The sequence below is a fragment of the Chiloscyllium plagiosum genome, unplaced genomic scaffold, assembly GCF_037043375.1.
Source record: "Chiloscyllium plagiosum isolate Xiang-an unplaced genomic scaffold, Cpla_swu_hap1 HiC_scaffold_1, whole genome shotgun sequence".
Taxonomy (NCBI): domain Eukaryota; kingdom Metazoa; phylum Chordata; class Chondrichthyes; order Orectolobiformes; family Hemiscylliidae; genus Chiloscyllium; species Chiloscyllium plagiosum.
This window is the reverse complement of record NW_028270139.1, coordinates 169,103,762-169,131,640: the sequence shown is the minus strand read 5'-3', so window position 1 is coordinate 169,131,640 and position 27,879 is coordinate 169,103,762. Positions and strand designations below refer to the sequence as shown.

The 27,879-nt window shown below is 45.5% G+C and overlaps 1 protein-coding gene and 2 non-coding genes across 3 annotated transcripts; all 3 read left to right on the top strand.

Moving 5' to 3' along the window:
• The first annotated feature begins 11,879 nt into the window (after positions 1 to 11,879).
• On the top strand, positions 11,880 to 27,873 carry nop56 (NOP56 ribonucleoprotein homolog). Its single transcript, XM_043685786.2, has 11 exons — positions 11,880 to 11,993; positions 13,615 to 13,729; positions 17,162 to 17,329; positions 17,573 to 17,771; positions 18,301 to 18,488; positions 19,893 to 20,044; positions 20,614 to 20,714; positions 22,403 to 22,551; positions 23,063 to 23,184; positions 26,933 to 27,097; positions 27,173 to 27,873. The coding sequence occupies exons 1-11, from the start codon at positions 11,889 to 11,891 to the stop codon at positions 27,380 to 27,382; spliced, it is 1,674 nt and encodes a 557-aa protein (XP_043541721.2). The 5' UTR covers positions 11,880 to 11,888; the 3' UTR covers positions 27,383 to 27,873.
• On the top strand, positions 18,013 to 18,153 carry LOC122556057 (small nucleolar RNA SNORA51). Its single transcript, XR_006313452.1, has one exon. It is a non-coding gene; the product is annotated as a small nucleolar RNA SNORA51 (small nucleolar RNA).
• LOC122556041 (small nucleolar RNA SNORD57) lies at positions 23,444 to 23,518 on the top strand. The gene has a single exon (XR_006313444.2). It is a non-coding gene; the product is annotated as a small nucleolar RNA SNORD57 (small nucleolar RNA).
• Positions 27,874 to 27,879: the final 6 nt, after the last annotated feature.

Sequence of the window (27,879 nt, the reverse complement as noted above, 5' to 3'; positions counted from 1 at the left end):
GACACGGGGAGAACGTGCAAACTCCACACAGTCAGTCGCCTGAGGCGGGAATTGAACCCGGGTCTCTGGCGCTGTGAGGCAGCAGTGCTAACCACTGTGCCACCGTGCCACCCACAGTGATGTCAATCAAGCAGGCTTTGTCCTGGAATAGCATCAAGCTTCTTGAGTGTTGTCGGAGCTCCACTCCAAGGCAAATGGGGAGTATTCCATCACATTCCTGACTTGTGCCTTGTAGATGGTGAATAAGGTTTTGAGAGAGAGGAGGTTAGTTATTTGTTAGAAAAATCCATACACAGGATGTTGCCATTGAGCCACAAAGATGTTTTGCCTATCACACAAATCTGTTAGTTATTGTGTATGGTTAGAAACAATTGAGAAACTTTAAGATTCATTGAATGTTTTAATTTCACTGTGTTGAAAATACAGTGATAATGATGCTGATTTGGTTTGGCTTGCTATCCTTGTGCCATAACAAGCTTTTTTGTCATTTATGCAGAAGGACCCCCAAACCCTTCAGTTCTGCAGCTTTCTGCAGCTTTCTTATTCCATTTAAATGATATTCAACTTCCTGCCAAACTGCATAACCTCGTACAATCCTTTATCCGAATCCCTTGGGACCAGCTAGTTTTCAGAAGTTGGAATTTTTTGGATTTTGGAATAAGTGACCATTTAACAGTGAAATTAATAAAATCTTACCGAACAGCAGACAAACCCTGAGGTACTACAAGCCCTGAGACAGAATTGACGCCTGCCAGTGCTGGGTCATGCACCCACATCACATCTGAGTGATGTGGGTCGCATGGGTGTGGAGTTGGGTTGACTGTTTGCATGATAAACAACTTCATTAAGGAGAAAAATACTCCACGAGGAAACTTCAGATTTCAGAGCTTTTCGGATTTCGGATAAAGGATTGTGTACTTGCATTTTCCCATATTATATTCTATCTGCCAAGTCTTTTGCCTACCCACTTAACCTTCTCTATATCTCTCTGTAGACTCTTTATGTCATCCTCACCACTTACCTTCCCACACAGGACAGGTACAGAGAGCACATGGAAAGGCAATACTGAGCAAGTACTGCAGTGTCATTGATGCACCTTATTCTTGGCAAAGAAACCAAAACACACAGGTAATGGAACAAACTGAACAGCTTTCCCAAAAGCTGAAACAGCCAGAACAGATTGAACAGCTGGCTCCTAGACAGCAAATAGGTAAAACCAATGACTGCAGATGCTGGAAACCAGATTCTGGATTAGAGTGGTACTGGAAAAGCACAGCAGTTCAGGCAGCATCTGAGGAGCAGGAAAATCGACGTTTCGGGCAAAAGCCCTTCATCAGGAAAGCCTTCATCAGAAAACTGCTGTGCTTTTCCAGCACCACTCTAATCCAGATCCTAGATAGCAAATGCCTACGATTATAAGCAAAGTAAGTAATCAGGCTATTTTAAAGAGAGGGGAGTCTCCAATTCTGGCAGTCATCTCATCCTGGTCAAAATTGTCATACTCCTTACTCTGAAACATTCTCCCATACCCATGCCTGGCTTCTCCTCTGCCACTTCTCACAATCTCTCTTTTTGAAGTTTTGTCTTCACTTGCCATGCTTTTTCTCCCACTTTCTGCTGATGGCCTCTGAAACACTGGAACATACCAACGTTTCAACATTTTGTTTGGAATCACTTTCAAACACGGAATGTGGGAAAAAAAACACAAACCATTTACCATCAGTTGCTTATGCCTCAACCTCCGGAATTCTTTCCACTGTAGCTCACCACTTCAAATTCCGGATTTAACTCCTTAAACTCCTTAAAACCCACTGCTTTGGTCATGTTTTGACCATCTGCCCTAATATAATCTCATGTGGTTTAGTGCCATAATTGAATCAGTTAGTGCAATAGTGAATATGGTAATAGTGAATTAACCAATGGTAAGTGAATTCATGGTTATTGAGTTAGTTGGCGGTTAGTAGGTGTGGAAGAATTGACCAAAATTGATGCAAAACTGTGTAGAAGCCATGTTTGTCATAAAGCAATGTTTGCAGTCGGATTTCTAGCCTGTTAGTGCAGTCTGAGGCCTAACTGAGGAATTCTATTTTGATAAGCCTAACCTTGTAGCTGCAAGATGTCTCAGCTCCTCAGAGCCATTAGTTCTGTCCCAGAGAATGATGAATGGTTTCTCTCTGTCCCCTATCGGTCATTCTAGCCCAGCTGAACCAGCAGTATAAGGTAACATTCAGTTTTGTAGACATTAAGAAGTGTAGGTCTAGACAATGTATGGGAACCTTAACAACCCCTAGATTGCATAATTAATGGGCAGTGGGCTTGTATTTTACTATATAACTTGGAACATTCTATATTTCATTGGAATTGCATCGGGCTTTGTTCTGAATGAAGATGTAATTCCCCATGACCAAGGAATAAAGCTAGTTGATTGTTCAAGGTCTCCTCTCCTGACTATTTTGTTTTAAAAGATTTGTCATACGATTTATTTCCCCAAAAGTAGGTATTTCATGACTACCTGAATGCTACTTTAATTTCTCTGCCCAACATCCCCGCCCATTTGAACCTATCTCTGTCTGAATTTGACTGCACTCTGTGCTTTCAAAGCCAACTTTGACTTTGTAATAAAGCCTGCAGAGACGGGTGGTGATGTTGGTGACTGGCCTCTTCATTGCAGAGGTCATTCTCAGACCTCTCCTCGTATCTTTCCCAGAGCATTATGCCGCCATGGAAGATCAGGCTGTTGTGTCCACAACAGTCACTATACTCATTTCATCAGGTGATCTTCAGCCGACAGCCGCAAGCCGACAGCCTCCCACATCATAGCCCACCAATCGCACAAGGCCAACTTCTACCTCCTTCCCAAAATCCACAAACAGGACTGCCCATTGTTTCTGCCTGCTCCTGTCCCACAGAACTCTTCTCTTCCTACCATGACTAGGTTTTTGTCTCCTCTTGTCGAGTTCTTTCCCACTTACATTCAATATTCCTCTGAATATTCCTTTATGTCAGTTTCAGAATGGCTAGTCCACAGGCTCCAGCTCCTCCTCTTCACCATGGATATGCAATCCTTTTAGACATCCATCTCCCATCAGGATATTCTCTGCTTCTTCCTGAAAAAAGGCCTGAACTGTCCCCATTCACCACCATCCTCCTCTGGCTGACCGAGCTCTTCCTCACTCTGAATAACTTCTCCTTTAACTCCTCTCACTTTCTTCAGATCAAAGGCCATGGTACCTTCGTGAGACCCATTTATGCCTGTCACTTTGGTAAAAACAAGGACTGCAGATGCTGGAAACCAGAGTCTAGATTAGAGTGGTGCTGGAAAAGCACAGCAGTTCAGGCAGCATCCGAGGAGCAGGACAATCTACGTTTCGGGCAAAAGCTCTTCATCAGGAATAGAGGCAGAGTACATGAAGGGTGGAGAGATAAATGAGAGGAGGGTGGGGATGGAGAGAAAGTAGCATAGAGTACAATAGGTGAGTGGGGGTGGGGATGAAGGTGATAGGTCAGAAAGGAGAGTGGAGTGGATAGGTGGAAAGGAAGATAGGCAGGTAGGACAAGTCATGGGGACAGTGCTGTCCTGGAAGTTTGGAACTGGGGTGAGATGGGGGAAGGGGAAATGAGGAAACTGGCGGAGTCCACATTGATGACCTGGGGTTGAAGTGTTCCGAGGTGGAAGATGAGGTGTTCTTTGTCCAGGCGTCGGGTGGTGAGGGAACGGCGGTGAAGGAGACCCAGGACCTCCATGTCATTGGACGCTGCCTGAACTGCTGTGCTTTTCCAGCACCACTCTAATCTAGAATCATGCCTGTCACTTTGTTGGGTACGTGGAACATGCCTTACTCCAGTCCTACTCCAGCCCCGACCCACAACTTTTTCTCCAGTACATTGATGACATCAGTGCTGCTTCCCTCTATCATCCGGAACTGGAAAAATTTATTGATTTTGCTTCCAATTTCCACCCAGCTCTCACCTTCACCTGGTCCATCTCTAACTCCTCCCTCTTTTTTCTTGATATCTCTGATTCCATTTCTGGGGATCAGCTGGCCACCTTTACATATCCTTTACAAACCTATCAATGCCCACAGGTAACCAGACTTTAAATCGTATTGCCCCAGTTTCACAATCTCCATTGCATCCATTCAAATTACCACTTTCTACAATGGGACCTCGGAAATGTCCACCCTGGACAGGGAGAGCCTTTTTCCAAGTACAGGGATGGCCAACATGAGGGGACACAACTTTAAAGTGAGGGGAGATAGGTATAAGACAGATGTCAGAGGTAGTTTCTTTACTCAGAGAGTAGTAAGGGTATGGAATGCTTTGCCTGCAACGGTAGTAGATTCGCCAAGTTTAAGTGCATTTAAGTTGTCATTGGACAGGCATATGGACGTACATGGAATAGTGTAGGAGGGATGGGTTTCAGATTAGTATGACAGGGCGGCGCAACATCGAGGGCTGAAAGGCCTGTATTGCGCTGTAATGTTCTATGTTCCTCAACTGAGGATTCCCTGTGCAACTGACTGGGCCTCAGCTGTGTCTGACCCATGTTTCACACTTCTGCCCTCACCTTTTCTCTTCCCTCCCACAATGCCGTTTCTGCCACCTCCAGCGGATGCCATCTCCAGACACATATTCTCCTCCCCTCCCTTGTCAACATTCCACGGAGACATTCCCTCTGAGACACAATGGTCCACTCCTCCTCCACTCCTCACACTTCCCCAAACACCCACTGCTCCTTCTCCTGCAGTCGCAGAAGGTGCAACAGCTGCCCATTTACTACCCCCCTTCTCACTATTCAAGGCCAGAGACGCACCTTCCGGTTGAAGCAGCGATTTATGTAGACTTCATTCAATCTAGTATACTGTGTTCGCTGCTCACAATGTGATCTCCTTTACACTAGGGAGAAGTAACACGAACTGGGTGACCACGTCATGAATCACCTATGTTCTGTCTGCAAAGATGATCTTGACCTTTTGATTGCCTTCCACTTCAATAGATCAGTGTTCCATTGCTAATGTTTGTCTCGGGCCTGCTGCAGCTTCCCTGCGAATCTCAGTAGAAGCAAAAGAACAGCATCTCATTATCCTCTTAGAGACTCTGCTGCCTGCAGGATTCAATATTGAGCTCAATAGTTTCAGCACCTGAGCACCTTCTCCTATATCATTCCCCTACCTTTACACAGCCAATTCTGGGCGACACAGTGGTTAGTGCAGCCTTGCAATGCTAGGGACCTGGGTTTGATTCCACTCTTGAGTGGCTGTATGTACCTAGAGTTTGCACATTAGAACATAGAACATTACAGCGCAGTACAGGCCCTTCAGCCCTCAATGTTGCGTCAACCTGTGGAACCAATCTGAAGCCCATCTAACCTACACTACTCCATTTTCATCCATATACCTATCCAATGACCATTTAAATGCCCTTAAAGTTGGTGGGTCTACTACTGTTGCAGGTAGAGCATTCCACACCCTTATTACTCTCTGAGTAAAGGAACTATCTCTGACATCTGTCCTATATCTATCACCCCTCAATTTAAAGCTATGTCCCCTCATGCTAGCCATCACCATCCGAGGAAAAAGGCTCTCACTGTCCACCTTTTCTAACACTCTGATTATCTTGTATGTCTCAATTAAGTCACCTCTCAACCTTCTTCTCTCTAATGAAAACAACCTCAAGTCCCTCAGCCTTTCCTCATAAAGACCTTCCCTCCACACCAGGCAACATCCTAGTAAATCTCCTCTGAACCCTTTCCAAAGCTTCCAGATTCTTCCTATAATATGGTGGCCAGAACTGTATACAATACTTCAAATACGGCTGCACCAGAGTTTTGTACAGCTGCAGCATGACCTCGAGGTGCTGAGACTCAATCTCTCTACCAATAAAAGCTAATACATCATATGCCTTTATAACAACCCTATTAGGAGAAAGTGAGGTCTGCAGATGCTGGAGATCAGAGATGGAAATGTGTTGCTGGAAAAGCGCAGCAGGTCAGGCAGCATCTAGGGAACAGGAGAATCGACGTTTCGGGCATTAACCCTTCTTCGGGCATTAGCCATTCCTGAAGAAGGGCTAATGCCCGAAACGTCGATTCTCCTGTTCCCTAGATGCTGCCTGACCTGCTGCGCTTTTCCAGCAACACATTTCCATAACAACCCTATTAACCTGGGTAGCAACTTTCAGGCAACTATGTACATGGACACTGAGATCTCTCTGCTCATCTACACTACCAAGTTTCTTATCATTAGCTTTACTCTTTATTCCTGTTGCTCCTTCCGAATTGAATCATGTCACATTTTTCCACATTAAACTCCATTTGCCATATCTCAGCCCAGCTCTGTAGCTTATCTCTGTCCCTCTGTAACCTACAACATCCTTCAGCACTATCCACAACTCCACCGAGCTTACTGTCAGCCACAAATTTACTAACCCATCCTTCTATGCCCTCATCCAGGTCATTTATAAAAATGACAAACAGCAGTGGCCCCAAAACAGATCCTTGCAGTATACCACTAGTAACTGAGCTCCAGGATGAACATTTCCCATCAACCACCACCCTCTGTCTTCTTTCAGCTAGCTAATTTCTGATCTAAACCACTAAATCACCCTCAATCCCATGCATCTGTATTTTCTGCAATAGCCTACCATGGGAAACCTTATCAAATGCCTTACTGAAATCCATATACACCACAGCGACTGCTTTACCCTCATCCACCTGTTTGGTCACCTTCTCAAAGACCTACCCTTCACAAAACCATGTTGATTATCCCCAATCAATTTATTCCTTTCTAGATGATTATAAATCCTATCCCTTATACCCTTTTCTAACACTTTATCCACAACTGAAGTAAAGCTCACTGGTCTATAATTACCAGGGTTGTTTCTATTCCCCTTCTTGAACAAGGCGACATTTGCTATCCTCCAGTCTTCTGAGGAAATTGATGCTCTCCACGCTAAGTTCTGTTGATGTAGATGCATGAGTGTACTCCTCCTTTCTTTCTGAAGTCAACGATCAGCTCTTTAGTTTTGTGGATTAGCCATGGCAAATGCAGGGATAGGGTCTGGGTCAGATGTGCTTCAGAGAGTTAGTATGGATTCAATGGGCTGAATGACCTTCTTTCACATTGTAGGGATTCAAATAACCCATTTTCACCCACTAGTGGGCCCCATTAGCAGCTTTTTTTCTATCGCACAGACTCATTGTTGTGCATTGCTTTATCTGTCCCACACTGCTTTCTCTCTCTCTCTCTGGGCTTTAACTCTACCTATCGTCAAATACTTTCTATCCAGAATAGATGTGGGCATGCCAGTGCTAGACTAGAGCGACAAAGTTAAAAATCACACAACACCAGGTTATAGCCCAAAAGGTATATTTGGAACCACTAGCTTTCAGGGTGCTGCTCCCTAATCATGTGGCTGTAGGACAGGATCATAAGACACAAATTTATAGCAAAAGATTACAGTGTCATGCAACTGAAATTATATATTGAACAAACCTAGATTGCTATTAAGTCTTTCATCTTTTAGAATGGGTTGCAGCTTTCGGTTATTAATATGTAAATCTCAGAACTTCTTTTAAGTCACCTTCTTGAAATAACTTATGGTTTTATTTTACAAAGGCGACATCTCAGCTCAGACAATATATTAAAGATGTGATGGTAGAGTCTGTCTGTATCCTAATCTTGAGTCAGACTGGAATTTATAGAATATTATATGTATTGACTGCCTGCAGATTGTGTGCTTTTTGAGCAAAATAAAATGTATCTGCTAATATCATTCTGCAAATGGAAATTCACCCCGTGTGTGTGCATGCATGAGAGTGTGTGTGTGAGAGAGCACATGAGTGTGTGTTTTTGCGAGTGCGTGCTTAGTAAAGTGTGTGTGTGTGTGTGTGTGATGGGGCACACATCTGTTAGAGGGTGTGAGTGTATGAGAGAGAGCATGTGCATAAGAGAGGGTGTGTGTGTGTGTGAAAGAGAGAGTGTACAGTGTAATGGAGTCACCCGTAGTGTGACATGAACCCAAGGTCCCGGTTGAGGCCATCCTCATGGGTTCCAAACTTGGATAAGTTAGCCACGTTTGGAACCCATGATAACCTCAGCCGGGACTTTCACTCTCACACATACACATACACCCATTCTTACAAACTCACACACTCACGCAGACCCTCTCTCATACACACACTTTCTTGTACATACACATATAAACCCCCCCACACTCACACCCATGCACACACCCTCTCACAGGCTTATACTCCATCACAGTCTCACACACAGATTTAACCAAGCATGCACACGCAAACACATACTTTCTTATGGGCACTCACAGTCATGCACTCGCACTCACTCACATGCACACACACACACACCTTCTCTCTCTCTCTCTCTCATGGACATGCACACATATAATTCTATGGAGTGAATTTGCTTTTGCAGAATTATATTTGCAGATACATTCTACTTTGCTCAAAGGATGTGGTGCTGGAAAAGCACAGTCGGTCAGACAGCATCCGAGGAGCAGGAGAGTCAACGTTTCGCGCTTAAGTTCTTCATCAGGAATGAGGGCAGTCAATCCATGTAATATTTTATAAAATTCCTACTTTGGAAATAGAACCAGTCTAACTCAAGATTGGGATACAGAGAGACTCTAACCTCACACCTTTAATGCATTATCTGAGCTGAGACGTCATCGTTTTTTAATAAAACCTTAAGTTATCTCAAGAATGTCACTTGAAAGAAGTTCTGGGGTTTACATATTAATGAATCAAAAACCTGCAACCCATTCTGAAAGAAGAAGCACTTAACAGCAATCTAGGTTTGTTCAATATATTTCAGTTGCATGACACTTTTCATCCTTTGCTATAAACCCTGTGTCTTATGATCCTGCTGTACAGCTACATGATGAAGGAGCAGTGCTCCGAAAGCTGGTGTTCCCAAATAAACCTGTTGGACTATAACCTGGTGTTGTGTGATTTTTTTTAACTTTGTCCACAATAAATAGCAGCCTTTTCCTGGATACAATTTGTTTTGAAGGAGAGTCATATTGAACCTCAAACATTAACTCTGTTATCTCTCTCTCTACACATGCTGCCTGACCTGCTGAACTTCTGCACACTTGTTTTAATTCATAGACACCTATTGGTAAATAGTTAGTGTTTATCCATTGGTCAGTCAGTTGGTTTATGTTAGTTAGTGACTGAACAATAATTAGTCACTCAGATGCTACAACCGTTTACCTTTAAACAATTTTGGCGGGATCATGAGCAGAGACACCACGCAGTTATCCCTGAGCTAATTGGCTGCTCGGCAACGAATGGGGCCTGCGGAGTGGCTGGTAGACGGCCAATGGGGGCCCGAGCTGTCTGCGCAGTGACCAATGGGAGCCCGGGGTGACTGCGCCGCGGCCACTGGATTGGATGCGCGACAACCGGCGACACCGGATTGGCTGCAAGACAACCTATGGGAGCCCGGGTGGGGCTGCGCGGTGGCCAACTGGATTCGAGATCGGATGCGCAATGGCCAATGAGTGCGCGGGTCTACTGCGCCCTCGCTGATATAAGAGGCGGCGTCACGTGGCTGAGGGCCTCAGTCGGCGGCAGGACGGAGAGATGGTAAGGTGCGGGCGAGAGTGGCGCTTGAGGCGGCGGCGGCGGTGTGGGGGGGGGGAGAGAGCCGCGTGAGAGCCACTGGCCCCGGCCCCCCGGCCCCCCGGCCCCCCGGCCCCCGAATCCCAGCCCCGGAGCTGGATTCCCAGCCTCCTCCTCCTGGGTCCCCCCGGGGTCCTGGCCACATGGCGGGTAGGCCGCGGGTCCCCCTGAGGCTGAGCTGTGTGGAGGGAGTTTGCCCTCCCCCGGTTAAGAACAGATATAATGACACTGGAGACCGTCCAGGGAAGGTTCCAGCCGCCTAGCACCAGGTTTGCAGAGACGCCTGTTTGCAGGTTGGGCCTGTACTCACTGGAGTTTAAAAGAATGGGGGGTTCTTGGGGGAATTATACCAAGGGCTGCAGGTGCTGGAAATCTTAAATAAAAACAGATTTCTGGAGAGATTCACCAGGCCTGGTAACATCTGTGGAAGCAAGTGGCAGAGGGGACCTGAGGCAACACTTCAAATCCAATGGCTCTCCTTCAGATTAAATAACTTGATTGGGTCAATTCCCTTGTAGGGGAATCTGGGACCAAAGCTTATAATCCTATGAATAATTTAAGACTGAAGTGTGCACTTTCCTTTGTTAATCTTAAAATTCCTTGCTGTAGAATCTGAGTTATAAGAATAGAGTTGAGATATGAAATGAATTGGGGGGGGGGGATGTTATGGGGAAAATGAAGTTCCTGATTATCAGGAGCAAATTACTGCAGATGCTGGGATTGTACTCATTTCATTTTAAAAGAATGAGAAGTACAGTATTCTTAAGGGAGTTAAGCAGGACTCTGGATGCTGGCAATCTAGAAGGAAAAGATTGCTGGAGAAACCCAGCAGGCCTAGTAGCATCTGTGGAGCAAGTGAGACGGAAGTGCGGATGCTAGAAATCAAACAGCAGATTCAGAGGTCAGTGGGTCAGGAATCATCTAATGAGTCATTGATTTGCATCATTAGCTTGCTGAGAAAGTGAGGGCTGCAGATGCTGGAGATCAGAGCTAAAAATGTGTTGCTGGAAAGCGCAGCAGGTCAGGCAGCATCCAAGGAACAGGAGAATCGACATTTCGGGCATAAGGCGGAACACGCACACTGGGTGAATTTCCATTTGCAGAATGATTCGATGACGTAATTCTGCTTCTGTCTTAGTCTAAACCATGTTGTATATGTCTAAGTGTTGAATGGGGATAATGAAAAGTCAGTTTTACTCTATCTAGCCAGCATTTTTTTTCATTTGTCAAGGCATGAATGCAATAGCAAGCAGGTTATGATATAGCTATATACGTTGGGTCACAGCTAGAGTACTCTGTGATTCTAGTCGCTACATTACAGGAAGGATGTCATTGACTAGAGAAGCCACAAAAAGGATTCACTAGATTGTTGCTTGGGCTGGAGTGCTTCCGCCTGGTTTGTTTTTGCTTAAAGCTGAGAAGATTGAGGTGCTTCTGATTCAGATGTAGAAAGCCAGGAGGTCAGAGAGAGAAATTTTCCTCCTTAACGGGGTCAGTAATCAGGGGCTGGAGATATTGAGGGAATTTCTTGAATAACAATTTGACAAGCGTTGTTTCTGGCACTGCGTGGAAGGGTGTTGAAGATGGGAATGCTCAAGTGTTTTCAGTTAGATCAGTATAGTGTACAAGACTATGGGGCTGGTGCTGGAGGGTGGGATAAGTATGTGTTGGAAGGGTTCCGTTGGACGTTGGCAGCTTATTTGTAGATTTTGTTGAGGTGGGGAGAGGCAGTCATTTGCAAAAAATGGTCAAGGGAGATGATGCAAGAAGACGGGACGAATTGAAGAAACGTCAATGTAATGTGTCAATGGAAGTATGACTGAGATGGAATTATCCCCAAACTGCATTTAAAAATATGTAGGAACAAATGGATGGACTTGCATTGTTGAAGTCTTGAATTCAGAAGAATGTGAAGTATCTAATGGGGAAAGGAGAGATTGCCCGTTGAGATTATGTAGAGCTGTTTCTTGGAGGGATATGGGGACAGAATGGGTAGTGTGTTGAGGTGGGTAGAAAATTGGTTAGCAGACAGGAAACTAAGTGGGTCTTTTTCTGAATAGCAGGCAGTGATTATTGGGGTAATGTGCTATGAAATTGCCACACTCAACCTTACCTGTATAAAACTCACCTGGTAACTTAAAAAAACCTTAGTTAAAGCCATTGATTTGACAGTACCTCGGGGTTGCACCATCAATGCTTTGAGGCATTACAAAGAATTTGCTGTGGGTATTCTATGAACTGTCACATGTTCTCTTGTCAGGTTCTGTTACACATGTTGTTCGAGCATGCCGCTGGCTATGCATTGCTGGCGATTAAAGAAGTGGAGGAGGTCGGCTTGCTCCTTCCTCAGGTGAGCATGTGGGGACAGGTGCAATTTCCCTGTTTTGTGTGGTTATTTTTTTCAATTTGGTTAGTCGTAGTCATAGTAGATGGAAACAGACCCTTTAGTCCAGCCAATCCATGCTGACAGTAATTCCAAACCAAAGTAGTTCCACTTGCATGCACTTGGCCTATATCCCTCCGAATATTTGTTGTTCATGTACTTATCCAAATGTCTCTTAAACTTCCTCTGGAAGTCCATACTGCACGCAAAACAGTTAAAAAAAAAAAATTTAAAGTTGCGGCTTTTTCCTCTCACCTTAAAAATATGCCCCCCCCCCCCCCAACACCTGGACTCCAGAAGAATTATAACCTCAACATAACATTCCAACTTCTATCCTCAATGGTCTGAGCAATAAAGGCAAGTGTGCTACATGCTTGCTTAACTGCCCTGTCTATGTGATGCAAACTTACAAGAACTATGTACTTATCCCATAGGTCTCTGTTCTACAACTCTCCCCAAGGCCCAGCTTCTAATTGTATGAGTCATGGAGATGTACAGCATGGAAGCACCCTTCGGTCCAACCTGTCCATGCCGACCAGATATCCCAACCCAATCTTGTCCCACCTGCCAGCACCCAGCCCATATCCCTCCAAACCCTTCCTATTCATCTACCCATCCAAATGCCTCTTAAATGTTGCAATTGTACCAGCCTCCACCACATCCTCTGGTAGCTCATTCCATACACGTACCACCCTCTGCGTGAAAACGTTGCCCCATAGGTGTGTCTCATATCTTTCCTCTCTCACCCTAAACCTAGGCCCTCTAGTTCTGGACTCCCTGACCTGCCCTTGTTTATTTTTACCATAAAGCAATCCCTCATTTATCCAAATTAAAATCTTGTCAATCGGTCCATTGAGCCAATTGATCAAGTCCTCTTTGTAATCTTCGATGACCTCCTTTACTGTCCACTATACCACCAACATTAGTCTCATCGATAAACTAAATATCGATGAGACCAATGTCTTAATGTTGCTAAAGTCCAAACAGACAATGTCAGCTGCTTTGCCCTTAATCATTTTGATCGCTTGCTCAGAAAACTCAATCACTTTTGAGACACAATTCCCTTCGCACAAAATCTTGCTGACTATCCCCAGTCATTCTTTAAGTTCTTGCCAAATAGCCAGGTATGGTACCTGTGCAGCACTTGTTAATACAAGATTGTCAGTCCAGATTGTACCTGCTAGAGTCTGGGCCCTCAAATTTTCTCTCTTGCTACTGGAACTTCATGGCACCTTGCTTTTGAACAAAAATACTGGCAGTTTTGTACTGATCAAGTTTGAAGGAAACCATGTTTTTGGCTAATAGATGCTGGTTGGATGTTTAGTCTAGTAATACCTTGGCTCAGCAGGCCAAAACAATACAATTGCTGCCCACTGATCATCCGATAAATCTATCTGCTGTCTGTATTGATGGATGATTGAGAGCTGGTTAGTGTTTGGCGATCAGGTTGGCTGTGTGGGAGGGAGAGCAGCATTGTTCTCTGCTGTCGGCTTTCTTGATTGCATTCAGTAATGTTTGAGACAGCTCCCAGGCCAGGTTTGTAGCTGTCATGAGCTAATTGCTGAGCAACTGTCCCTTCCTATTTCAGGTGGTGGAGAGTATGCTGACCATCGGCAAATTCAACAGTATTGTTAAACTAGTGGCATTTTCACCATTTAAATCTGCCCAGAGTGCCCTTGAAAACATGAATGCTGTTTCTGAAGGTGAGTCTGGGAATTTCTGGTTTGGGTGGGATTCTAATGATGGCCATGTGATAACTTACCTAATTGAGTTGCTGTCTCTTCTATGGTCCATGTAGTGGCATTATATGTAAGTCAGTCCTGTGATGTACTGAGGGGGGAATCATCTCAATCCCTATTTCTTCATGGGAAGTGGGCATTGCTGATAAGGCCAGCATTTATAGCCTGCCCCTAGCTGCCCTTTAAGTTTCTACTCCTAACAAAAATGAGTATAACTAAGGCAACTAGTCTGGACAGTGCACTTGACTGTACCTGAGAATTGGGAGTTGGAGAGTAATGTTACAGGACTGTTGTGTAAAGTAGGAATGAGGGTAGTGTTGAGGTGGGTAGAAAATTGGTTAGCACACAGGAAACAAAGAATGAGTGGGTCATTTTCTGAATAGCAGGCAGTGGTTCTTGGGGTACTGCAAACATTGGTATTAGGACCTTAGCTGTTCACAACATCTGTGTGGAAGAGTGAGCTGTGAGTAGTGTGCAGAGATAGAGTGATTTCTCACAGGCTGAATGAGTGGTTGAGTGAAAATGAAAAAAAAAATTGTCCAATGTCTTGTATTGACCACATCTTGGTTAACTTTTTCTGTACCCTGTCCGCAGAATTCCAAATGTGCCCTAACTAACTGTGTGCTATTTTGAAGGTTTACCAAGTTGATTCCTGATCTTAGGAGAGATTGACTCAGGATTGCATATTAGATTAGATTCCCTACAGTGTGGAAGCAGGCCCTTTGGCCCAACAAGTCCACACCGACCCTCCGAAGAGAAACCCACCCAGACCAATTCCCCTACATTCACCCCTGACTAACGGACCTAACACTATGGGCAATTTAGCATGGCCAATTCACCTGACCTGCGCATCTTTGGAACCCACGCAGACAGGGGGAGAATGTGTAAACTCCACACAGTTACCCAAGGCTGCAATCGAACCTTAGTCCCTGGCACTCTGAGGCAGCAGTGCTAACCACTGAGCCACCGTGCCACCCTTGCTAGAGTTTAGAAGAATGCTGGAGTGATCTCAGCCTACAAGATTCTGACAGGGCAAGACATTCAATGCAGGGAGGATGTTCCTGATGCTGGGGGTGACCAGAACCAGGGGTAAACCTTTTAGAATTAGGCTATCCTTTATTGTCACATGTACTCAGGTGTGGGAGTATGGCAATACAGTGCAAAGTTTAAAATGTCACTACACATGGTGCCATCTGTACTTGGGTACAGGCCTTGAATTCCAAACGCAAAATCAAGGGGAAAAGTTACATTACTTGGTGATACTGTAAGTTAGAAAAATAAGAATAAAGTTAAAAAGAGAAACATCAGTCTCTCAGATCAGTGCTGGGGGCTTCCACACATGGTCTGTCCTGGCTTGCAAGCCCTGACTGTCTGCACTGTTCTGGAAACTGTCCCTGCATTGCTTGGGCCTTCAGTCCATTCTACCTGAGGAGAGAACATCAAAGAGGGGAAAAATAAGAAGGAGACAGGAAATAAGTAAAAGGAGCAGAGTAGGTCTGGTTGGAGCGACTTCCTCCACTGCCATCTTGCCTGGAAATTTAGGGCTGAGGTGAGAAATTTAGAGTCAGATGTACAACACAAACAGACCCTTTGGTCCAATCAAGTCCCAGTTGCCAGCATTTAGCCCATATCCCTCTAAACCCTTCCTATTCATACCAATCCAATTGTCTTTTAATTGTTGCAGTTGTACTGGCCTCTATCACTTCCACTGGCAGCTCATTCCATACACATCCCACCCTCTGCATTTCTCTTTTCCATGCCCCTCAGGATTTTATAAACCCCAATAAAGTCACCCCTCAGCCTCTGCTGTTCCAGGGAAAACAGCCCTTGCCTTCTATGTCGGAGCCACCTCGTGCTCCCACGAGGAAGTTGAGCAGTTCATCAGCTTCACCAACACATTCCACCCCGACTTTAAAATTCACCTGGGCCCTCTCTGACACCTACCTCCTGGACCTCTCCTCCAATGGTGACTGACTTGACAATGACTTTTTTTTTAAAAAAACCACCGACTCTCACAGCTACCTGGATTACACCTCTCCCACCCTACCTCCTGCAAAAATGCTGTCTCATATTCCCAATTCCTCCGCTGTATCTGCTCCCAGGAGGACCAGTTCCACCACAACACACCAGATGGCTTCCTTCTTTAAAGACTGTAATTTCCCTTCCCACGTGGTTGAAGATGCCCTCCAACGCATCTCGTCCACATCCCGCACCTCCGCCCTCAAACTCCACCCCTCCAACCGTAACAAGGACAGAACACTCCAGTCCTCACCTTCCACCCTACCAACCTCCGCATCATCCACCAACATTTCTGTCACCTTTAAACGGATCCCACCACCAGGGATATATTTCCCTCCTCACTCCTTTCCGCAAAGAGCGTTCCCTCCGTGACTACCTGGTTAGGTCCACCCTCTCCTGGCACCTTCCCCTACCACTGCAGGAATTGCAAAACCTGCGTCCACACCAGCTCCCTCACTCCATCCAATGCCCCAAAGGTATCTGCCACATCCATCAAAGTTTTACCTGAACATCCACCAATATCATTTATTGTATCCGTTGCTCCCGATGCGGTCTCCTCTACATTGGGGAGACTGGACACCCCCGAGCAGAGTGCTTTAAGGAATATTTCCGGGACACCCGCACCAATCAACCACACCGACCTGTGGCCCAACATTTCAACTCTCCCTCCTCCTCCACCGCCGCTCCCTCACCACCCAACGCCTGGAGGAAGAACGCCTCATCTTCTGCCTCGGAACACTTCAACCCCAGGGCATCAATGTGAACTTCAGTTTCCTCATTTCCCCTCCCCCCCACCTTTCCCCACTTCCAGCTCAGTACCATCCTCATGACCTGTCCCATCTGTCCATCTTCCTTCCCATCTATCCACTCCACCCTCCTCTCCGACCTATCACCTTCATTCACATGTTGTATTTGCTGCCTCTCACCCCCACCCTTCTCCCATTTATCTCTCCATCCTGGAGGATCCCTGCCTCCATTCCTGATGCAGGGCTTTTGCCCAAAATGTCAATTTTCCTGCTTCTTGGATGCTGCCTGACCAGCTGTGCTTTTCCAGCACCACTCTAATCTAGACTCCAGTGCTCCTATACTCCAATTCTCCACTGCAGTATGTGGTTAAATCTGAAACATTGGTAGGTGTAGCGTTTGTGGCTAAAGGGATATGGAGGGTGAGAACGGACAGGAGTAGGATGTTTGAGTTCAATCAACCATGGTCCTATTTAATGGTGAAACAGGCTCCAGGGATTGAATGGCCTACTCTCTGCTTTATGTCCTCTGACAGTTTAAGGGACTTGGAGAATTCTGTTGTGCAAGGTTGGTGTATCTGTCAACTGAGCCTGTTATGAAGTGAGTTAACTGAGCTGACTGGCTGTTTCCTAGGTATTGTACACGAGGATCTGAGGCTCCTGCTGGAGACAAACATGCCTGATTCCAGCAAGAAGAGGAAGGTGATCCTGGGGGTGGCAGATCCAAAACTCGCAGCAGCCATTCAGGAGGAGATGGGCATCCACTGTCAAACTGGAGAAGTGGTAGCAGAAATTCTCCGAGGTAAGGATGGGATTGGTGAAGGGACTGAGTCAGTGTTGAGCTAAAAGTAGGATTCTCACGGTGATTGGGTGTGGGTTACAGAGGATTCTGCTTGGAGTGTGGTCTGCCTACGCTGCTATTTGAGATTTCAGTATAACATCTCTCACATGTTCTTGCACCATATCCTTTCTTTCTAGAGTTCTGTTGTAAATGTCTATTTTTTTTTTGCTTCCTCCTGAAGGGGTGTTTTATTTTCTGTTTTAGGGGTGCGGCTTCACTTCCACTCCCTGGTGCAGGGTCTGTCTGCACCGTCTGCTGCGAAAGCCCAGCTGGGACTGGGCCACAGCTACTCTCGGGCCAAGGTGAAGTTTAATGTGAACCGTGTAGACAATATGATCATTCAGTCTATCAGCCTGTTGGACCAGCTGGACAAAGACATTAACACGTTCTCCATGAGAGTCAGGTAAGTGGACACCTGGATGGCTTGACCTTTTAACTAAAGGCATCAGTGTCCCCAAAGTTTGGTGCTGGCACTGTTGCTTTTTAGATACAAGATTGATCAGCACATTGGTATTATCAAAATGCCAAGAAATTATAGCTAATGTGGCGTAACATTGGTGTGCGGCTGGAGAAATTAAACATTATATGACAAATATTTTAAACTCTTCAGCGGCTCTTGGATTGGGCCATGTCTGTATCCTGCTAGCCTCCTTTGTCTTACCGCAGACAGTACTCTCTCTCTCTGTGCTGACTGTATAGAAACAGGAGGAAAAGTATAATTCCCTGCTACACCACAGCCATGCTTCTTCTGTGGCTCACGTTGTATTGTTGACAGGGAGACACCACCGAACCTGTTAACCAAGTCATTTAGAGAGGTTGTGAATTGATGACGAGGGCTTGACTTATTTGACCACCAGGTGACCTGTTAACTTTCCTGGGTTAAGAGCTGTATCTCAGTAGCACCTGTGACCTGTGTTCCTTTCTCTCCACAGAGAGTGGTATGGATACCACTTCCCAGAGCTCATCAAGATAGTTACAGACAATTATACTTACTGTCGACTGACCAAGTTAATTGGGAATCGTAAGGAGCTCTCTCAGGAGAGCCTGGAGGCCCTGGAGGAGATTGTAATGGACAGTGCCAAAGCCCAGGCCATCCTCGATGCAGCACGCAGCTCTATGGGTCAGTTATGCATTGTTGTGTTGAATGTCTGTTGCTTCCAGTACCGTCTACCTTTAGCGGTTGCTGGAGTCTTTCTTCAGTCTAATCCTGTGTGCATCCAAGGCAGTTCAGGCATCACCTTGCAGCTGTGTCACTATTAAGAGTTCAAATTGTGTCAGAATTGTGTAACATGCTGTGATGATCTCTCAAATCTGTCAATCCTCTGATTAAACTGTGAGGATGCTCCATGTTCTGAGCATGTTCACTCTGGCCTTGGACAGAATTGTGCTGGTGATATTCTGTGATGCGATTACACCCTAGTGCACTCTCCCACCTGCCCGGGGCTGTAAGTATAGGGCTGTAAACAAGAGCAAGTGTAAAACCCTTCTCCCTCAACTGTTCAGAAAAATGTGGTCATTGTCAGAGCTGTGAATGTATTTATTGAGAGTATAAATCATGGGTTAGGCTGCAACTTGCAGTTTGGGTCAGCTCATTGCCGAAAGGTGTAATTGTGCTGAAGAGGGTTACTGGGAGGTTAATCAACATGTTGCCAGAACTGGGCAGAGTACAGCTGAAAAATTATTACGCAGGCTGGGCTTGTGCTCCTTGGAACAAGGTCAGGGCAGGTGTGCATTTAAGGGCAATGTTCCTGGGTAGGGTGGTTGGCAGTTTTCCCACCCAGAATATAGAAAGGCTAATGGAGGCAGAAAGGTGTCCCTGATCTGTACCTCATGCCATCACCTGCAGGAATGTGGAAGGTGAGCTTAGGCTGGGTGGCCTGTTTCTTAGCTAGAACATACCGGATGGGCAGAGTGATCTCTGATCCTGTGAACTGTATGTTCCCACACTATTCCCATATTTCTTTGTGTTCATAGATACAAGAGTATAATCATGTCGTGACTTTTAACTCCACAAACTTGGCATGCACAACTATCAGAGCTGGCGAATTCTAATCCTCGTCTCAGTCCTGAATAGCTGGAATTGTATTCCCAGTCCGTCTTCTGGATTACTCTGCTCAGAAATCTGCTCTCAGAATTTACACTGAATCCTCTTGAGCATGTTATATTTTTACTCCTGATTCTTCAAGGCTCTTTTTTAAAAAAAGACACCTGCTCCATCCCTCCTTATAGGATGGTCCCTTCATCTAAGGAATGATGTTTAGTGAATCTTTTTGCACTCTGTCAAACAATGCTTCCCTAAGGAATATAAAGCAGTGCAGTTCTGTGGTGACCTCAGGAATGTTTATTACGTTATTTAATCTTCACTGTGAAGGGATTTTGGTTAACATGATTTACCTTCCTAATTGTATGTTTTACCTGCATGTTAACAACCTGTGATTTTGTGCAATGTTTTCATAGTGAGTACCCTGCCAGACTTGCTCAAATTTCCTATTGCCATCTAATTCTGCATCTCTCGCGGTGACAGGTATGGATATCTCCCCAATCGACCTCATTAACATTGAGAGCTTCTCTAACAGAGTGGTCTCTCTGGCTGAATACAGGATGACTCTACAGGAATACCTGCGCTGCAAGATGAGCCAGGTGGCACCCAATCTGGCGGTCCTCATTGGGGACGTGGTAAGTGGTCTCATGTTTTGCCCTATTCTGAAGATCTTGACAGCGGGTAACCACCCATCCTCATCCAGGTGCTATCTTTTCATCTTGCACCGTTTCTGTGCAAGGGCTTGCAGTGAAAGTTACAGTAGTGGGATTTGCACTTACTTTTGTTAATGTCTTCTATCCTTTGGAAAGTGTCTCGGTGTACCGCGTGCCTGCAGTATTAAATCTTGTCAATCATCTGATGAAACATTGAGGATGATCCATGTTCTGAGTGTGTTCACTCTGACCCTGGTCATGAGCCTGTTTGGATGGGATCAGTGAAGTCCATTGTCCCAGTTCTCCCTAGAGTTGGTATCAATGTGACCGCAGCTAATTCCTTAACCATTCGACTAGCTCCTGCATCACAGCACAATGCACTGCCCCCTCTAACCGGAATCCCTATTTTTCCTGTTTAGGTTAGCTTCTCTGACTATATGAAAGTATTTGTAGTCCTGGCATGGTTCTGTGATTGGGCTGATGGTGTTAGGCTCCAGGGGACTATTGTCGACATGTGGTAAATGTTAAGTTTGTTCTTGTTCCCTCTTTAGGTGGGTGCCCGTCTCATCTCCCGTGCAGGCAGTCTGACAAATCTGGCTAAGTACCCAGCCTCAACGGTGCAGATCTTGGGTGCAGAGAAAGCTTTGTTCAGGTATATCTGCTGGGTGGCTGTGGTGATGGCAGGTTACTGGATGGCTGTGTTTGATGTGCTGCCAACATGTTTTCAGGCAGTGTGAGATAACCAGCCCCAGCTCTGAGCAGCCCCCACTTTACTTCATGATGCTGCTACTAATGTCTAACCTTTTAAGGGGTGCAGTTTGGATTTGGATCCTTTGCATTAGGTATTTACTTGGTCTTTTATTGCCATCACTTTCATTTTAGTTTGTAACTGATTAACATGGCCAATGTTGCACCTGAACACTGGCACGTGCACTGTTAACCTCTTGTACATTTCAGGATGTGGAGGAGTTAGTGTTGGGCTGGGGTGGACAAAGTTAAAAATCTCTCCCCACCAGGTTATAGTCCAACAGGTTTTTTGGAACAATTAGCTTTTGGAGTACTGTTCCTTACCTGATGAAGGAGCATGAATAAGAACCTGGTGTTGTACGGTTTTTAACCGTGTCGCTGAGGCCAGCTTTTGTGGCCCACCTGAATTTGCCCTTGAGAAATTTGGGTGAGCCACCTCTGGAACTGCTGCAAGGATAATGTATGTTTCCAAGTTGAGTTTGTGAATGACTTGCAGGACGTGCTGCTGTTGGAGGAGGCTTGAATAATTACTGCAATGTTCCATGTTGTGCCTCTGGAGAGAGTGAATGTTAATGAAGCCTTTCCAGTCAGCCACTCAGCCCCTCTGGTCTGCTGCATAAGAACATATGGGTTAGGAGGTACAAGAAGCCCTTTGAGTATTCACTGTCTCCATTATAAAGATCACAGCTGATTGGAATTCCACATTCTTTCCTTGCCTCAACAAGAACTTGCCCCATTCCTATTCCTTAGGATTCAAAGCATAGGTTTCCATCGCTTTCAGGAAGAGTTCCACTGTTGGCGATCCTCTCCATTTGTCTGTCTGAAATGGCCTGCTTTTATTGATAAATGGTGCCTGACCTCGAGGCTCTCCCACAAGAAGAAACCCCCAGCCTGTCCACAGGCAAACTGTTGGGGCCAGTCAGGATCCTGTATGTTCAAACCAGCCAATAGTTCCTTTTTTATAAACTCCCAAAAGAAAGCCCAAGCCTGTCCAACTTTTATGTCAGTCCATCCACTCTGGGTGTTTTTTTTCAAAATAAGGTATTCAGTACTGTACAATATTCCTGGTTTGGTCTCATCAATGTCCCCTACAGGTGAAGCATAACTTCAACTTCCACATCCATTTTCCCATATTCTCCATTCACTTTTGAAGGATTAGCTCCTTTTCTGTCTATAGACAATCAAGTTTTCATTCCCTTCTGTTTTCTTGTTAATTTTAGCCATATGTTTTGGTGTTTATCAGTTTCAGTCCATGGTCTCCTGATTTGTGATTATATATTTTTCTTTAAAGCTCGATGACATGATACATACATAGTGTATCCACCCCTTGGATTTTTTTCTTACTGTCGTGTTTCTATTGTGTATTCCGCATGCTATTTCCTATATACCTTCCTCTTGTACTACATTTTCCTGAGTTATGAGCACTGGACCTCACAAACCAGTGGCCCATGAACCCACTTGAACAGCACCATGTGGGCCATGTTTGTTGATGGATAGGGTGAGCTGACCTAACTACCCTCTTGTCTGGTTCTGTGCAAATTGGGAGGGAATTATGTCCATCTAACTGCTGTTTCCTTCCCTGTCTGACTGCAGAGCTCTAAAAACCAGAGGAAACACTCCCAAGTACGGCCTCATCTTCCACTCGACATTCATCGGCCGAGCGGCTGCAAAAAACAAGGGCAGGATATCCCGTTACCTGGCCAACAAGTGTACAATAGCTTCAAGGATTGACTGCTTCTCAGGTGAGGTCTGCTCTGGGTTCACTGCGGTGTTGCTTCAGCCTTCAAGGTGACTGCAGTGATGTTTGAGAATTTTTCGTCAACCGCATTTCACTGCTGTGAATGTTGACAACGTTTCTCTGAGCAGAGCTAGCTAGATGGAGCCCTGTCTGCTGTTCCAGCTGTAAGGGTGTAAGGTACTGCTTCCTACTTGCATTGTTTGACAGCCCAGCAAAACTGCCAGCTTTTGTTGGTGTCGATATGTTTGGCAGGATAGGCTTGATGGGCTGCAGAACTGTGGTATGATTTTGTAAGTGATGTAGGTAAACCTGGTAATGATCCATCACATTGAGGTGGAGCTGAAGTTAGTAAACCCATTGGGAATCTTTGGGTGAGGGCATGTACTCCTGTCCAAGGCTGTTTGTGAGGCCTTGGTGTCTGCTCCCTGAGACTAGCTGGAGGTGAGCTAATGTATGAATAAAGCTGACTGTTCTCCTGTGGTACAATACATTGACTCTAAATTATTCTATTTCAGAAGTACCCACCAGTGTTTATGGGGGCAAGCTTAGAGACCAGGTTGAAGAGAGGTTGGCGTTCTACGAGACTGGTGAAGCTCCTCGCAAAAACTGTGACGTTATGAGGGAGGCTGTTACTGAGGTGGGTGTGAGGCATGAGATGGGGAGGGAGGGAATGAGGAGTAACAGCAAAACCTGACGGTGACATGGGATTTTCTTCCTTAACAGATGCTGTTGTCTCAGTTGAGGACAGCTCACAATTCCCTGGTTCCTTCTAATGATGCCAGTTTTTTTTTATTGATGTTCTGTGTATTAATGTGGTATCTTGGTTATGCATTCAGAATAGCATCACTGTGCTCCTTACTGAGTTCTGATGCAGTTGTCAGCTGGATGGGGCCTGTTGGAGATGATGCAAATTGTAATAAACTGACAGGTACTGTGGAGGGGAAAAAAAACTGATTTAATGAGGCTGATCCATGGGAATCCATCCAGTAAATGACAAAGAACAAAGAAAATTTATAGCCCAGGAACAAGCCCTTCAGCCCGCCAAGCCTGAGCCAATCCAAATCTACAGTCTAAACCTGTCAGTCAATTCCTCTGCTCCCCACCTACTCATGCATCTGTCCAGACACATCTACCGTGCCTGCCTCTACTAGCAACGCGTTCCAAACGCCCACCACATCTGTGTGAAGTACTTGCCGCGTGCATCCCCTTAAACTTTCCACCTCACCTTGAAAGCATGACCTCTCGTTATTGGAATCCTTCACCCTGGGAAAAAACCTGTCTCTATCTGTCTTGTCTATACCCTTCATGATCTTGTGAACCTCAATCCGGTCCCCCCTCCATCTCCTTTTTTCTATTGAAAATAAACCTAACCTACTCAACCTCTCTTCATAGCTAGCACCTTCCGCACCAGGCAACCTCCTCGTAAACCTTCTCTGCACCCTCTCCAAAGCGTCCACATCCTTTTGGTAATGTGGCACCCAGAACTGTACACAGTATTCTAAATGTTGCCGAACCAATGTCTTGTACAATTTTAACATGACTTGCCAGCTCTTCTCCTCTATACCCCGTCCAATGAAGGCAAGCCTACTATATGCCTTCTTAGAGAAAAGTGAGGACTGCAGGTGCTGGAGACCCGAGTTGAAAAATGTGGTGCTGGAAAAACACAGCAGGCCAAGCAGCATCTGAGGAGCAGGAGAATCGACGTTTCGGGCACAAGCTCTTCTTCAGGAAAAGGGCTTATGCCCGAAACGTCGATTTACCTGCTCCAAATGCCGCCTTGACCACTCTATCCATCTGTGCAAGAACCTTCAGGGTACAATGGACCTGCACTCCCAGATCTCTCAGACCATCAACTTTTCCCAAGGCACTTCCATTCATTGTATAATTCGCCCTAAAATTAGTCTTGCCTAAATGCATCACCTCACATTTGTCTGGATTGAAAGCCATCTGCCACTTTTCTTCCCAACTCTCCAGTCTATCTGTATCCTCCTGTATTCTCTGGCAGTCCCTTATGCTTTCTGCTACTCCACCAATCTTTGTGTCATCTGCAAACTTACTGATCATACTAACAGTGCCCTCTTCCAGATCATTTATGTATATCACAAACAACAGTGGCCCCAGCACTGATCTCTGTGGAACACCACTGGTCACCTTCCTCCATTTCAAGAAACTCCCTTCGATTACTACTCTCTCCTGTTGCTCAACTTGTTCTTGATTCACCGAGCTAGAACACCCTGCACACCATGTGACTTCACTTTCTCCATTAGTCTATAATGGGGAACCTTATCAAACGCCTTACTAAAGTCCATGTCTATGACATCAACAGCCCTTCCTTCATCTAACAACTTGGTCACTTCCTCGAAGATCTCCCCTGCACAAAGCCATGTTGCCTATCACTGATAACCTCATTCCTTTCCAAATATAAATAGATCCTATCTCTCCCGCAACTTCCCCACCACTGACGTCAGGCTCACTGGTATGTAGTTGCCTGGAATATCCCTACTGCCCTTGTACAGGGGGACAACATGAGCAACCCTCCAGTCCTCCGGCACCTCACCTGTATTTAAGGATGCCATAAAGATAACTGTCAGGGCCCCAGCTATTTCCTCTCTCGCCTCCCTCAGCAACCTGGGATATATCCCATCCGGTCCTGGGGATTTGTCCACCTTAATAACCTACTTGTGTCAATGTGGTCCAGACTAATCAAACTTCTATCTCTAATCTCAATATTCATCATGTTCCTCTCCTCAGTGAACACTGCACAGTAATCATTCAGAATCTCACCCATTCTCAGGTTCGGCACACAGCCTTCCTTCATTATCTTTTAGTGGACCAATCCTTTCTTTAGTTACCCGCTTGCTTCTTATATAAGAATAAAATGTTGTGGTTCTGTTCACCGAGCTGGGAATTTGTGTTGCAGACATTTCGTCCCCTGTCTAGGTGACATCCTCAGTGCTTGGGAGCCTCCTGTGAAGCACTTCTGTGATCTTTCCTCTGGCATTTATAGTGGTTTGACTCTGCCGCTTCCGGTTGTCAGTTCCAGCTGTCCGCTGTAGTGGTCGGTATATTGGGTCCAGGTCGATGTGCTTATTGATTGAATCTGTGGATGAGTGCCATGCCTCTAGGAATTCCCTGGCTGTTTTGTTTGGCTTGTCTTATAATATAGTAATGTTGTCCCAGTCGAACTCATGTTCCTTGTCATCTGAGTGTGTGGCTACTAAGGATAGCTGGTCGTGTCGTTTCGTGGCTAGTTGGTGTTCATGGATGCACATCATTAAAAGAAAAATCCCATGCAAAAAAAAATCCTATGCAAGGACTGCACAAAACACTACATAGGACAAACAGGAGGACAGCTAATGATGTGCATCCATGAACACCAACTAGCCACAAAACAACACGACCAGCTATCCTTAGCCACACACTCAGATGACAAGCAACATGAGTTCGACTGGGACAACATTACTATTATAAGACAAGCCAAACAAAACAGCCAGGGAATTCCTAGAGGCATGGCACTCATCCACAGATTCAATCAATAAGCACATCGACCTGGACCCAATATACCGACCACTGCAGTGGACAGCTGGAACTGACAACCAGAAGCGGCAGATTCAAACCACTACAAATGCCGGAGGAAAGATCACAGAAACGCTTCACAGGAGGCTCCCAAGCACTCAGGATGTCACCTAGACAGGGGACGAAACATCTGCAACACAAATTCCCAGCTCGGCGAACAGAACCACAACAACGAGCACCCGAGCTACAAATCTTCTCCCAAACTTTGAATAAGAATAAAATGCTTTGGGATTTTTCCTTAATTCTGCTTGCTAAAGCTATTTCATGACCCTTTTTAGCCCGCTTTGATTCCTTGTTTAATACTTGTCCTGCTCTTCCGATATTCCTCCAGGGCCCGTTCTGTTCTTATCTGCCTAGACCTTATGTATGCTTCCCTTTTCCTCTTGGCTAGTTGTACAATTTCTCCTGTCATCCACGGTTCACAAATCTTGCCCTTCCTATCCTTTGCCTTCAACGGGACATGCCTATCCTGCACTACCGTTAACCTATCTTTGAAAGCCTCCCACATCTCAAATGTGGACTTTCCTTCAAATAGCTGTGTTCAATCCACATTTCCCAGCACTTGCCTAATTTTGATATAATTGGCCACTCTCTTTATCTACCAATATTCTAAAACTTGTCACTGTTCCCAAAGCAATCCCCCACCTGTCCTGGCTTGTTCCCCAGTACCAAGTCCAATATGGTCCCTTCCCTCGTCGGGGGTGGCTGGCTCCAATCTCAACAGTGCAGGTAGAATGACTGGTATATGTTTGTAGCAGTTTCCCTTCACATATGAGGTAGCTCTTAATTTAAGCAACTTCTGATTCTAGGCCACTGAAGTGGCAGCAAAATTGAAGAGAAAGATGGAAAAGAAAGAGAAGAGGCGAAAGAAGAGGGAGAAGAGAAAGCTGGAGGCCTTGGCTGCTGCAGAAGAAGAGGAGGAGCAGGAGCAGGATGTGGAGCCGGCTGCCAAGAGAGCTAAAGCTGAGAATGAGGTGAGGGAAAATTATCTCTTCAGACTGAATGTCTCTGGGTAACTTTCCCACTCGCTAACACTCCTCTTTGTGCAGGAGAATGCAGACGTCGAGGTGGAGGTGAAGAAAAAGAAGAAGAAGAAGAAAACAGTCAATGAGGAGCTGACGCTTGACAATATGTCGAATGGTGTCCAGGAAACAGTCGTCCCGAAGAAGAGGAAGCAGCTGATGGCTGAGGAGGTAGAGGAGCCGGTGACCCCTGTGTCAGACAAGAAGAAGAAAAAGAAGAAAAACAAACCTGAGTAAGGCAGGGGGGTGCAAAACTATCTGAACCCGTCTGGCAACTAGTTAACATTGACTTATTTTTATATAAATATTTTATTTTGCTTGTTGAAGTTGTGTTCTGCCTGTTGTGCGTGAAGTGAGACCTGCCATACCAGGGTCTTGATGAGCTTGGATACTCCCTGTTCAATCCAAGATTCCTCCTGTTTGAGGCAGTGCCTTCAATTCAGTGGCTGTGTGCAGGTATTGCTACTTCATACAGCACAGCTTTACCAGGGACTGTGGTATCCATCATAAATGTCCTGATGGGATGGATTCAGTCCTGGCGTTGTGCTGGTCAGCACCAATAGAAAAGCCTCCCCTGTCGGCTGCAGTCAAACTGCCCTTGCTGGCCTCAGATTAAACATCCTCTAGCTGATCTGGTGGAGCAAGGAGTTGGTGAAACAGATTAAAGTTGGAAATTGTATGTGTATATGTATATATGTACAGTTATTAAATTTCAGTACTGCACACTGGATTTG